The sequence below is a fragment of the Grampus griseus genome, assembly GCF_964374135.1.
Source record: "Grampus griseus genome assembly, chromosome: 5".
NCBI lineage: Eukaryota > Metazoa > Chordata > Mammalia > Artiodactyla > Delphinidae > Grampus > Grampus griseus.
In genome coordinates, this window is record NC_138998.1 from 76,123,977 (window position 1) to 76,139,161 (window position 15,185).

Here is a 15,185-nt window from a genome sequence, read left to right on the forward strand (position 1 = left end):
GCAACCGACAAGGGATTAATCTCCAAAATATACAAATAGCTCATGCAGCTATCTCCAAAATATACAAATAGCTCATGCAGCTCAATGTAAGTTCCCTACATACGAACGAGTTCCATTCCAAGAGTGCATTCGTAAGTCCAATTTGTTTGTAAGTCCAACAAAGTTAGCCTGGATACCCAACTAACACAATTGGCTATATAGTACTGTACTGTAAAAGGTTTATAATACTTTTCATACAAATAATACGTAAAAAACAAACACAAAAAATAAAGAAATCATTTTTAATGTCACAGTACAGTACCTTGAAAAGTAGAGTAGTACAGTACAACAGTTGGCATACACGGGCTGGCATCAAGAGAAAAGGCAAGAAGACTTACTGACTAGAGGAGGGAGAGGAGGTGGGAAATGGTAGAGCTGAAGGATCGTCAGCAATAGGAGACGGAGGGCAAGCTGCAATTTCACTCATGCCTGACATCGATGGCACAGGTTCTGGTTCCTTGCTGGATTCAATTCTATCTACCCTCTTGAAAAAACAATCCAGTGATGTCTGGGTAGTAGCTCTTTTCTTGTCATAGATGACACAGTAGCACTGGACTGCATTCTGAACAGCTGCTGCAACCTTTCTGTACCATTCTACGTTCCGGTCCTGTGCCTCCTCAAATAAAGAAAATCCCCTTGTCATTTCCTTCATCATAAATCTCTTCAGTTTTTCAGTTACTTCTTCTTCCTCTTGTCTCTCTTCGTACTTTCTCTCGGCCTCCAATTCCATCAGGTCTTCATTAGTAAGCTCCTCATGTTGCATAGCAAGGAGTTCAATGAAGTCATTCTCTTGCAGATCTAGCTTGAAATAAAGATACTGTACTACTGTACTCTGTATAGTACTGTACAGCACATAAAAGCACAACCACTTGTACCAGATGTGACAGTGAACGCCAGACACATGAACTAACTTACGTGACTGTACATGCGAATGCACGTTTGTATCTTTGAAAGCTCTCAACTTGAAGTTTCGTATGTAGGGGACTTACTGTACCAGAAAAACAAACAACCCAATCAAAAACTGGGCAGAAGACCTAAATAGACATTTCTCCAAGAAGACGTACAGATGGCCAAAAAGCACATAAAAAGATGCTCAACATCGCTAATTATTAGAGAAATGCAAATCCAAACTCCAGTGAGGTATCACCTCACACCAGTCAGAATGGCCATCATCAAAAAGTCTACAAACAATAAATGCTGGAGAGGGTGTGGAGAAAAGGGAAGCCTCCTACACTGTTGGTGGGAATGTAAATTGGTACAGCCACTATGGAGAAAGGTATGGAGTTTCCTTTAAAAAGTAAAAATAGAGCTACTGTGTGATCCACATATCCCACTTCTGGGCATATACAGAGAAAAACCACAATTTGAAAAGATACGTGCATCCCAATGTTCAATGCAGCACCATTTACAATAGCCAACACATGGAAGCAACCTAAATGTCCATTGACAGATGAATGGATAAAGAAGAAGTGGTAGGGCTTCCCTAGTGGCTCTGTGGTTGAGAGTCCGCCTGCCAATGCAGGAGACACGGGTTCGTGCCCCGGTCCGGGAAGATCCCACGTGCTGCGGAGCGGCTGGGCCGGTGAGCCATGGCCGCTGAGCCTGCGCGTCTGGAGCCTGTGCTCCACAACGGGAGAGGCCACAACAGTGAGAGGCCTGCGTACCGCAAAAAAAAAAAAAAAAAAAAAAGAAGTGGTATATATACATGATGGAATACTAGCCATAAAAAAAAAAAGAAATAATGCCGTTTGCTACAACATGGCTGGACCTAAAGATTATCATACTACGTGAAGTAAGTCAGACAGAGAAAGACATATATCATATATCACTTAGATGTGGAATGTAAAGAAATGATACAAACGAACTTATTTACGAAACAGGAATACCATCACAGACTTAGAAAACAAACTTATGGTTACGAAAGGGGAAAGGTGGAGGGGAGGGATAAATTAGGAGTTTGGGATTAATATATACACACTACTATATATAAAATAGATAATCAACAAGGACCTAATGTATAGCACAAGGAACTCTCCTCAATATTCTACAATAACCTAAATGAGAAAAAAATCTGATAAAGAACAGAGGTATGTATAACTGAATCGTTTTGTTGTATACCTGAAACTAACACAACATTGTAAATCAACTATACTCCAATATAAAGTAAAAAAAATTTAAATATATATACTAAATAAAAAATAAAATGTACAATTCAGTAGTTTTTTCTATATACACGAAGTTATGTACTGATCACTACTACAGTATTTAATTATATAAATGAAATCACACAATATGTGGCCTTTTTAACTGGCTTCTTTCACTTAGCATGTTTTCAAAGTTTGTCCATGTTGTAGCATTTATCAGTACTTGATTTTTTGAAAATATTTATTTATTTATTTATTTATTTATTTATTTATTCATTTATTTGGCTGTGTCTGGTCTTAGTTGCCGCACGTGGGATCTTCATTGCAGCATGCAGGATCTTTCATTGTGGCGCACGTGCTTCTCTCTAGTTGTGGCGCACAGGCTCTAGAGCACACAGGCTCAGTAGTTGCGGGGCATGGGCTTAGTTGCCCCATGGCATATGTTTTCATTGCTTTTTATAGGAGTGAATTTTCAGAGGTCCTAACTCTGACATACCTTAAGTTAGAACCTCTACTTGTATCAAGATTTGTGGTTGTCTGCAGTCTGATTTCTTTCATAAAAGGCCTCATTTATTTCAGTTTTCTAGGCAGGTAGTCCCAGAAAGCTTTGCCTGGGTCTGAGTAACCACACCACCAGTGCCACCTAGTGACAGTAAGTATACACTGTAAGAAAAGTAGATAAACTATAACTGATCTCGGCTTGTTTTAAATGTATAATAGGTAATGTAGTATTTACTTCACCAGGGCTGATTTGAGGGTTAAATGGAAAACAAGTGTGAGAGCATTTGGCAAGATGTTTGAAACACAGCAGGCACTCTAAGCGTTAAGTTTGTTTCTTGAAACATTACTTAAAGCACTAATCCTCAAAACATTTCCAGACCACTTCAATTTTACCCCTAAGGTGGTCAGTATTTCTGATCAAGGTAATTTTATACAGTTATCAGGGCATGAAGAAATTCTATGAACCTCTTCAAAAGTTTTCCATAGCTCTAAGGATTAAAACAAGTATTCAGTGCTGTGACTCTCAAACTTCAGTATGCATCAGAACCACCAGAATGGCTTGTTAAAATGCAAATCACTAGGCACACCTACCTCCAGTTTTGGAATCAACAATTCTGGGTTGAAGGTTGGGAATTTGCATTTCTAACAAGATCTTAGGTGAAGCTGCTACTGCTGGTTTGAAACTACACTTTGAGAACCACTGTGTTTGGGTTTTTTTTTTTTTTAAAAAAAAACTGTGGTAAAATACATATAACACAAAATTTACCATTCTAACCATTTTTAAGTGTACAGGGCTGTGGCATTAAGTACATTCACATTGTTGTGCCACCATCACCACCATCCATCTCGACTTTTTCATCTTCCCCAGAGAACCACTGGTTTAATGTGACCTATAAATCCCCATCTCACACCATCCTGTCCCATTGCCTTCTGGCAGGTGCTGAGACAGAAAGCAACAAAGTTAACTGGCAGTGAGCTCTACTGTCTAAAGAGGAAACAGAAAAAGAATCAATATTTATCTCCTTAGGTACTGTCCTTCCCCATCCCTCTTAATTAGAACAGAGGCAGTTTAGGAGAATAAAAGACAAGCTGCCTCTCAGCTCAGTTTGGGTAATAATGATAAAGCAAAAATGTTACCATGTACACCTACTTACTGTCAGTCACACAAATGCACGTTTGGAGATATTTATTCATTCAACAAATACTACTTGTTAGGTATTGTTCCAGGCAGTATAAAAAACAGATAAAAATCTATGCCAGCTGAACTTACATTCTACTAGAGGAAGGGGGAAAAATATACATATATACGTATATATATGTATATATATAGTTAGATAGTAAATTCCAGAGAGAAAAAATAAACAATGGGGAGTGACAGTGTTTCTGTGCTTGGAATGTGGTGTGTGTGTGAAATTTTAGATAGGGAAGTAGAAGTTCTCTTTGAGAATGCTACTTTTGAAGGAAGTGAGGGGGCTAGTATGCAGGTATCTGGTGGAAGGGTATTTCAATCAGAAACAACAGTAAGTGCAAAGGCCCTAAGGGACACAAAGAGGAGACCAGCATGGCTAGAACAGAGGAATAATGAAAAGAGAAGCAGTACTTGAGGTCACAGACATACCTGGGGGTGGAGGTGAGGAATGGGACTTAAAGGCATGACAGGTTTACCTAGATCAGAAAATATCTCCCAACTTTTCTTACTACAACTTCATACTGGAGGCCAGGAATTTGTACCTCCTTAAGGTATAAACGGTTATTAAAACATAAACAAACATGATATTATACACATTAGAAATAACAAACCATTGTAAAAAAAAATTTTAAAACCCGACATCACTAAAAAATATATATATGAAGTCTTGATGTGATTTCGGTCTTCATTTTGCAATTACAAAAAAATTAAAGCATAAAAAAGTTTTAGTATCATTATTTTTTTAACATCTTTATTGGAGTATAATTGCTTTACAATGGTTAGTTTCTGCTTTATAACAAAGTGAATCAGTTATACATATACATATGTTCCCATATCTCTTCCCTCTTGCATCTCCCTCCCTCCCACCCTCCCTATCCCACCCCTCTAGGTGATCACAAACCACCGAGCTGATCTCCCTGTGCCATGCGGCTGCTTCCCACTAGCTATCTATTTTACGTTTGGGAGTGTATATATGTCCATGCCACTCTCTCACTTTGTCACAGCTTACCCTTCCCCCTCCCCTAGTATCATTATTAAGACCACTTTTCTAACTCAAAGAGATAGAATATATTGCCCCAGACATCCAAGCCCAAAATTTTCCATCCTCTGGTGGATCACAATTAAAAACAAACAAAAAAACCAAAAGAAAATCAGCCCTTAAAGGGCTGTTAAACCCAGAGGGTTAAACCATCTGGCTACACTTGCAGCCTGTCCCTGGCTGACCAGTTCTGTGTCCCCAAAGCCTTAGCAAGAAGTCAAGATGAAGCCTCACTATGCCCGTAAGGCTCTGACTGGCAAATGGCTAGTTAATCTTAAGAATAGAAATCCTTAAGCTCTAGTGTGCAACAGAATCACCCAAAGGACTCGTAACACACACTAGTGGACCCCATTTGCAGAGTTTCTGATTCAGTAAGTATAGGTGGAGCCTGAGAATTTGCACTTCCAACAATTTCCCAGGTGATGCCAGTACTGTTGGTCTGGGGGCTCACAATTTGTAAATCTGTGCCTTAGAGTTATTACTGCTGGCTGGAGGCTCTAGTGGGTCAGTCTCGAGGCTGATTCAAGTACTGCCTTCTGCCCTGTTGTCCCTTCCTTCCCATTCTTTCCAACCCATGATGGACAGTGCAGAGTGGTGGGGATGCTTTTTTTCTCAGAATCATTCAAGACTCTCCTGGAGATAACCATCAGTGACGTTACCTGGAACATGACCAATCTCTGGGAACCAGTGATGATAAATGAAGGTTCAATGAATGCTGGTGAGGAGGCTTTTAGAAGATTATCTAAGTTATTGTTTCTTAACCTGTGTGAAGATCAGCTGCCAGGTTTGTTGCACGTATGTTGCTAGTTATGAAGTCTGCCAATGATCTGCTTAAAAATGAAATCATGGCATTTGTCAAAACCCCTAAAACTACATCACAGAGAGCTTTAATATATGCAAATTTTATAACATCAACCAGGGTGTTGGATCATTCCCAGGATGGAAAGCAGACTGTGACAAATGTATCTAATTGTATTAGAAATAATGTGTGATCTAACCTTATAAACTTCAAGGTGGGAAAAAAGGAGCTGACCTAAGTAACTTTGGAAAATATTGTTTTGACTGGAAACTGTAAGACTAAAGACAAAGAGAAATGTACTTTAGTTGGCAAATTTGTTTCTTACAGGAGTACTGGTTAACAATTCTGAAACTACTTTATAAGTATACACTAGGATTGAACAAGTAAGTAACTAAATGGTAGATAATGAGAGCCAGGTTTCTCACTGTCAAAGAAAGAAGTTCCAAAAGCAAGGGTGGAAGGCTAGAATGAATGTGGTGCTGGGTCAGAGTCAGAAAACTCAGTATGTGCACCTTTAGTTTTCTATATATACATGTGTGTATACATATAGAAAGATGATATGAGACAGAGACATAATTATGTGTATACACATGGTTTAGTATACACACATGTATTTTCCAGCTCTACCCACTGGGAAGGCCTGGAATCAGTGACACTTGAGTAGCAACAAGCACACTCATTGCCAGATCCTGGTGTCTAAATACCATTATCCAATGAAAGGAACCAGGGCTCCTTGGAGAAAACTGGCTGATTCTATGTTGGGGCAGAGAAAATACAAGATGAGTCTGGAACATCCATCCTGTAGTGCCAGAAAGTAAGGAAGTGTCCAAAAAACAAAATGATGAGGGCCTGTAAAGGGACACAGAAGCTGATCTGATAAAGCCTAAACTGGCATAATCTGAACAACAAAATAAATAAGAGTAATAGATTATAACAAGGTAAAAAATATGAGTCCATCAATAAAAAATAAAATGAGTCCAGTAATAAATCATGTGGATATTATATACTGTCTAATATGACATGATGAGAAGGGCACTTTACCTCTGTGCTATTTATTCTTCCCCCAAACCCATAACCCTAGTCTTACCATGAGAAAGCATCAAACAAAACCTAACTGAGGGACATCCTACAAAATATCTGACCAGTATTCCTCAAAATTGCCAAGATCATGAAAATCAAAGAATATGAAACCATCACAGATCAGCAAAGACTAAGGAGACATGACAACTAAATGCAATGTGGTATCCTGGATTGGATCCTGGAACACAAAATGGACAACAGTAGAATAACTGGAGAGAACTAAATGAAGTTTGTCCTTTAGTTGATAGCAAAGTATCATTGTTAATTTCTTAGTATTGACAAATGTACTGTGGGTTATGTAAGATGATGACATTAGGGTTAACTGGGTGAGGGGTACACAGAACTCTGTACTATCTTTGCGACTTTTCTGTAAATTAAAATTATTCTAAATAAGAATATTTTTAAACATGTGTATTAATTACATCTTATTGTTTTTTACTTTATACATAGTTTATGAAATTTTTATATTTACTTGATATTTAATATTTTAAAAATTGGAGAGGATTTGATGTTATCTCTATAAAAATGTCACTCTCACTCATTTGTACTCCAATATGTTTTTGTAATGGGATAGAAAAGGAAAGAAATGGGGTATAGTAGGAAATGTGCCCAATTCAGGGTAGACCAAAGATATCCAGGTGAAGGTCATCTGCCTAGTGCACCTTGGTGGAAATGAGATGAGAAAATTACACACGATACATATCTTATTACACCTTGCTGTTCTCAAATGTTGTTGCCATCACCTGTGAGCTTGTTAGAAATGCAGACTTTCAGCTCCCACCCCAGACCTACAGAATTTGAATCTGTATTTTTAATGAGATATCCAACTGATTCATATGAACATTAAATTTCAAGAATCAAATAGCTACATTCATTCAATAGCTGATGAGTACACACTGTGTGCCAGACATAGGAAAACCAATACCACACACTCTAAAGTCTAGAACAGTGCTATTCGGCCTCAGCTGGGAGCTTCCTGGAAATGCTAATTCTCAGACCCCACCCCAAACCTTCAGAATCTAGAAAAATGTCTTTACAAGCCCTTCACATGATGCTTATGCATACTAAAGTTTGAGAAGCACTACTCTAAAAAGATGGACTTCGAACTCTGTATACTGGAATCACCACAGAAAAACAAAAACCCAACACACAGGGCCATCCCACACCAATTAAATCCCAATTTCTGTGACAAGGACTCTGGCATTAGTATTTTTTAGAAAGATTTTCTAAGTGATTCTAATGTGCTGCCATGTTTGAGAATTGCTGCTTTTTAGCACAACCAGCTAGAGCCCCTGTTGAACATAGGCTACATGAATGACCAGGGCACACCTGCAGAGCTAAATACCTATGTCTCTGGCTGCATTCAAAATCCCTCTTTTTGATGAAATAATGCCACTTGCAGCAATGTTGATCGACTTAGAGATTATCATATTAAGTGAAGTAAATCAGACAAATATCATATTACATCACTTATATGTGGAATCTAAAAAATGATACAAATGAATTTATTTACAAAACAGAAACAGACTCACAGACATAGAAAACAAACTTATGGTTACCAAAGGAAAAAGGGTGGAGAAGGGATAAATCAGGAGTTTGGGATTAACAGATACACACTATCATATATAAAATAGAGAAATAGCAAGGACCTACTGTATAGCACAGGGAAGTATATTCCATATCTTGTAATAACGTAAAATGGAAAACAATATGAAAAAGAATATAAATATGTACAATTGAATCACTTTGCTGTATACCTGAAACTAACACATTGTAAATCAACCATAAACCAATAAAAAAAAAATGCTCTTATAAAAGATGTTATTAAAATTTCAGGGCTTCCCTGGTGGCGCAGTGGTCGAGAGTCCGCCTGCCGATGCAGGGGACGCGGGTTTGTGCCCCGGTCCGGGAAGATCCCACATGCCACGGAGCAGCTAGGCCCGTGAGCCACGGCCGCTGAGCCTGCGCGTCGGGAGCCTGTGCTCCGCAACGGGAGAGGCCACGACAGTGAGAGGCCCGCGTACCGCAAAAAAACAAAAAAAAACTTTTTGATACCTGTATAACATCAAATGGATATAACCTGAATTTAATCATTCCCTATGGCTGGATTTATTTCCCATTTTTCACTATTACAAATAATATTTCAATGAATAGTTTTCTACATAAATCTTTAATGGCATTTCTGGTTATTTTCTTATATAGAATCCTGGTAGTGGAGGGCTAAAGGATATGATGGTTAAAGGACATGAACCCTTTTAAGATTCATTTTTCTTCTTTAATATTTTAATTTTATTGGAGTATAGCTGATTTACAATGTTGTGTTAGTTTCAGGTGTACAGCAAAATGATTCAGTTATACATATACAAATATACATTCTTTTTTAGATTCTTTTCTCATATAGGTTATCACAGAATATTGGGTAGAGTTCTCTGTGCTATACAGTAGGTCCTTGCTGGTTATCTATCTTATATATAGCAATTGTGTTCATCCCAAGCTCCTGATTTATCCCTCCCCACCATATTTCCCTTTGGTAATCATAAGTTTGTTGTCAATATCTATAAGTCTGCTTCTGTTTTGTAAATAAGTTCATTTGTATCTTTTACAAATTAGTTTCCACGTATGAGTGATATCATATGATATTTGCCTTTCTCTCTCTGACTTACTTCACTTAGTATGATAATCTCTAGGTCCAATCTTAAGATTCTTAAAATATATAAAAAACTGCTTTCCAGAAAGGCTGAATCAATTTATACATCTACGGGTAGTTGATGAGAATTCCTGACTTATTACACCACAGTGGTACTGAGGGCCCACTATCTCAAACAAAACATTCACTTGCTCTCAACAGCTCCTATAAATAAAATACTACCTCCTTCCTTTCATAGTGGAAGTGACTGAATAAGTGGCATGTATTTACTACCTTGACCCCATCACCCACACGATAACTACAATGTTTCTTCCCTCACTCATTTTACTAAAATTGCTGTAAATTAGTGATCTCTTTCTAGTCATATGAATATGTCTTTTAGAATCTTTTCATTAGCTCATCTGACTCTCCTCTTCCCATCTTTGTGGCCATTTGACTCTAATGATCTCATCCTTCTACAAGGACTCAGTCCTCCCTTACATTACACCACCACGTTTTCTCCCTTCATCTCCGACCTCTGTGATCTACCTTCTTTAATATCCTCTGCCACTTCCTATTGCTTACACTACGTCAGGCCTCCAAGGTTCAGTTTTTGCCTCTGTCCCGCACTGCTCTCAGGGAGGACTCCTCCATTCTGTTTTAATAATCAGCTCTACACTGATGGCTCCCATATATTTCCCTAACTTTACCCCTCCTTTGTCCTCAGGTCTGTGACTGAGGTTCCATCCTCATCTATAACTCAATGCCACCTCCCACTCAATAGTGCACCATCCTCTCTGCCAAATCAGTAAGCTTTCCCAACTTTCTTATCTCTGACAACGGAGTAGCACTCCTTCAGTCCTCCATGCTCAAAAACTTCAGTCTTTACGTCTTCCTTAAATTACTCTGTCTGAAAGTCATACTAACAGTTTCTTCAAAATACTTCCTAGATACATTCTCTTTTCGTCATTCTCATCATCACTTCACCTACGGATTACTGTAATATTTTCACAGGTAGCGGGTATTCATGCTGTATGCAGCGACCATGTTAATTTTCCAAAAATATTTTTTAATGACTTCTTCTTGAAGGTTTCCTTTTTGTCCAAATTCATCTGGTTCAAACCCTTGAAGGCCAAACTGCATCTCCTATTAGTACCTCCTGAAATCCAAGATAATCCTCTCTCCTTACTGCCCTTTCTCCCCCCACACCCTCTGCAGACTCATTACTGCCCCCACCTTTGCTCGTGTCACTCTCCCATCCCTTCTGTTTCAATGGAACCTTCAGTAGATAATCCTAACTTACACTACTTTTCCTTTCTCTGAATTCTTTTTTTTTTCCCAAGGGAAAAATGCATTTTATTTAATGACCAAGTACACCAATACAGACACATACATTTATATATATGTATACCTATGTGTGTGTACACATATATGACTAAAACAATATTTACTCTTACCATTTGGGATGAATTGTAAAATTTTCTGTTCTATGTACTTTCATTAAAAAAAATGGGGGTTGCAACTTGAGTCAACACTAAGAAAATGAGGATGAAGTGGTAAAAATATTTAAGGTCAGATTATGCTCTCAGAGGCTACATGGTTTAGGGAAAAGAACTCTCAATCTCTGAATTCTTAAAACCAGTGGTATGCTGGCTCTTGGGAGGGGGGTGGTGGGTAAAAGCCCTGATTTGTAGTGTTTGCCAATAACCCTCACCATGACAGATCTCAAGCTACCAGTGTAATATGACTACCTGTGAAACTGGAAAGTGATATGCACAAAGCCAGGAGGAACCAGCTTCAGGACACAAGAGCAGCATTTAAAATCTGTTCTGCAGGGCTTTCCTGGTGGCACAGTGGTTGAGAGTCCGCCTGCCGATGTAGGGGACATGGGTTCGTGCCCCGGTCTGGGAAGATCCCACATGCCGTGGAGCGGCTGGGCTTGTGAGCCATGGCCACTGAGCCTGCGCGTCCAGAGCCTGTGCTCCGCAACGGGAGAAGCCACAGCAGTGAGAGGCCAGCGTACCGAAAAAAAAAAAAATCTGTTCTGCAATCTAGAACTTAATATATACTGTCTTGTATAAGCTCTCCAGGTGTATTATATAGGTCTGCTTATTCATTGCAATAAACTTTATTAGCCCTAGGAAGAGTGGCAGTCCACTCATTCCAGAGGTTTCATAGTGAACAGGGCACACAGTGTTTGCTCAGTAAAAACCTGTTGGCAAGACCTGGAGGGAGTGATAAGCAAAGCCAAAGACTGGAGGCATAAAATGGTAAAAATGGGCATGTACTCATTTAGGGCTGATTAGTAAGAACAAACAAAAAGTACAATGAAGGAGCAGAATGTAGTAGAAATAAAATCAGAATGGGAACCAGGAGATATTCCCAGCTTTGTAATTGTGTGACCCTTAGCAAGTCAATTTCCTTCCTGGGCCTTAAGTTTCCTCATCTGTAAACTTAGGGTACTACATGACTACATGACTTTTACGTTATCCATTGATTCTAATGCTCTAGGATGTGGGTAAAACTGACAAGGAGAATGCCCATGGCCCACTGCATTGATAAAATAACAATAATAAATTCATTTAAAAATCTGCTGTTAAGTCAAAGGAGTTTAGGGCAGTAAATCTTTTCTGAAGGTGTGAAGAAACATTCTTATAAGACCATTCCATTCCTTTGATCTAATAATTATTATATAGAAAGTAATCATTATAAAAAACAATTATTTTATTAAAAATAATAAAATATTAAAAACAATTATTCCAAAAAGTATCTATTGCCTATCTATTATGAGCTGGACACTGGTAAGTGCTGAAGATTTAGTAAAAACAAAACAGACCCCATCTTTACCCTCATGGAACCCACAGTAGTGTGGATCAATAGCCATTTAGTTCCAAATCATCATAAAAGTGCTTTTTAGCTTAGCACAGATTGCTCTGAGTAATGGATGGAAGCTATGGATCCTCTCTTCCCCAAACAGGCATATAATCATAAAAATGTGAATGCAATTTCAGAGGTTCACAGAACCTCTCATCTGTGAAGAACCAAAGAACCGAGAACCAAGAACCAAAAGTTAACAACCCTGACCTATTTCTACAGGTACATCTACAAAACAGTAAACAAATTCAAGATCGTAAAAGCCTACATTCTGTTTGTTAAGGGAGTATAGCAAAGATTTCCAACAGAAACAATTAAAAATAAGGGTCCATCATTTAAAGGATTAAGCCTTGGGTTTTTGAAATTTCATTCACCTAAAGTACCTTCTTCCAAATAATATTCTGGATAAATGAGGTATGCCTAGATTATGTTTCCATCTGATCTACCATTCCTTTAGTAAAGTTGCCAGTTAAATCGTTCTTACTTGAAAACTATTTGCATATGAATGACTGCTTCCATTTCACAAGTAAATCTGCATTTCATGACTCTTCCATTTCACACCAAGGAGACCCTATTAGCTATGACAAATACATGTACACATATATCTGAACAAGCAGTCTGAACAAAGCAAAGAGTACAGTTCCAGAATTAGAGGGCACTGACTCATCTCCTGACTAACATTTTATGGCGGATCAACCTGGGACAAGTCATCCAACCCTCGGACCCATGTTTTACAGATGACCCATGTTCATCTGTAAAATGGAGAGGAGACGATAAGACTTACCTAAGAGGGCTAGTATGAGAAATCAATCAATCAAGTAAAACAATGTAGGTCAAAGTATTTAGAAATAAAATGGGCAAAAGTGGGTGAAGGAGCAAATTGCTTGAAGTTGCTCACAAAACATCAGACATTCAGAGATCCTTTGGGAAGAGTTGCTCATATAACATCCTTAGTGGATCTATCTGGAGTAAAATAAATTGTTCTTAAATTGCTCAAGGAATTTTGTTTTGACTGACTGCCCAATGGTAAAGTTCTTAAACGTCAAAAGTTTGGAGAGCGGCTTTGGAATCCTTATAGTACATAAATATATTCTCAAGGCAAGAAGATGAATTACTTACAAACACTCAGTCTTGGTTCTGTAGTCAAAGTCCCTTTTACAGGGTTTTTTTTTTACAGAGCAATGATTCTGTCACTCATCTTGCTGAAAAGGTTAACAGGATGTGTACAAAAGATTTTAGGGGAATTAGTTCATGTAAACTGAACAAATCAATGAAATCAATCTCTTTTAGCAGAAAGGGTATTTGTTTTAAAGGAAGTAAATAATATTCAGCATGAGACATGTTTTCCAGTCCATTCTCCACTGAAATGCAAAATAAGAAATGTCAAGGAGGGCTTCCCTGGTGGCGCGGTGGTTGCGAGTCCACCTGCCGATGCAGGGGACATGGGTTCGTGCCGCGGTCTGGGAAGATTCCACATGCCGCGGAGTGGCTGGGCCCGTGAGCCATGGCTGCTGAGCCTGCACGTCCGGAGCCTGTGCTCCGCGACGGGAGAGGCCCGCGTACCGCAAAAAAAAAAAAAAAAAAAAAAAAAGAAATGTCAAGGATAACTTTTTTTTTTTTTACATTATTTCATTTACATTTACAATGTACATTTGCATTATCTCAATAGTCAAGTTTAGGGCGATTCTTCTGGTAAAATCTGAACTAAACAACGTTTTGGTACTAAGGAATCAATCATTACACCTTATCAAAGTTCATAAAGGTAACCAAAAGTGTGATTTGCCCTGGTGCCTAGAAAACAGCCAAGAGGCAAACACTGATTTCTCAGCCCCTACTAAGCAAAGGCTCTACTGGTTCCCCAAGAAGGCAAATTAAACCCCGACTCCAAATAGTCATTACACAAATGTCTACCAGGGAAACAAACCACAGATCCTGCATTTACATAACACTTTCCTCCAAGAAATTTAAAGCACTTTATTGTAGAATTATTTAAAAGAAGTGTACCCCCCCCATTTTAGGAAAACAATTACTGTTATTCTGGGAGACCATACATCCCTTGCCTAATCAGATAACAAATAGGTAGGAAACCCTAGACTCAAAATTTCTCTGAGAGATAAACTCTAGAGATGGTGGGGGTGGGAGTGGCGGGGAGGGGGAGGCTCAAGACTCGTGGAAAGCTGAATGAATCAGGCAATGGGGTAGTTTTAGGGATGGGAAGTGCATTAAGAACTGAGCTCACAGGGGCTGGGGGTCGGAAAAGTGATCCGGGAGCAAAACGGCTCGTTAAGTTGGTGGCAGCTGGTTGGATGCAGAGGGTCACTCTCGGCTAGCCCGCAGTGTCTTGCTTACCAGTTGCTCGCTCATCCCTTGCTCTCTCCCCCTATTACTACCCTGGATTCCGAACTACCTGAGGGGAAAGCGTAATGGAACAGAGCAACTACCATTCCTGAGGAGGCTGCAGGCTTCCTCCACCCACAGCGGCCGAGCTGGCTTCCCGCCCACCCCCTGCCCGGCCCGCGTCTCACCAGCCGCCAGGCGCAGGCCGCGGAGGCTCCCCATGGCCGCCTACTCCGCCGACCAACACAGTGCCGCAAGGCCGGTGGCGCGGGTAAGCTGAAGGTCGCCGAGCGCAGCGAACTCAGAGACCCGAGCAGGACTCTGGGGAGGGGCTTGTGGGAGGTGAGGGCAGAGCGAACGGGTCATGAGTGACGTCCGGGCGATGGGCGGGGCCTACTAGAAGCGTGGAGCGTGTGGGTCGTGCTTGGCGCTCAGATTGTGCGGGCAGCGTGCCCTACCCAGCCACGTCTCTGTTGGCGCCGCGTCTTGGAAGCGGCCGCAAAACTGCTGTCTTGGAGTCTTGGTTTCGAGGGCCTTTGCAATGGCCTTCTCTGCAC

General features: G+C 39.7%; 1 protein-coding gene across 1 annotated transcript in view; it reads right to left on the reverse strand.

Annotated features, from left to right (window-relative positions):
- Positions 1–14,964, reverse strand: part of FAM162A (family with sequence similarity 162 member A) — a 33,134-nt gene extending 18,170 nt beyond the window's left edge. The window contains exon 1 of the mRNA XM_082655104.1: positions 14,817–14,964. Coding sequence (XP_082511230.1) covers positions 14,817–14,850 — 34 coding nt within the window. The 5' untranslated portion in view covers positions 14,851–14,964. The remainder of the gene's footprint in view (positions 1–14,816) is intronic.
- Positions 14,965–15,185: the final 221 nt, after the last annotated feature.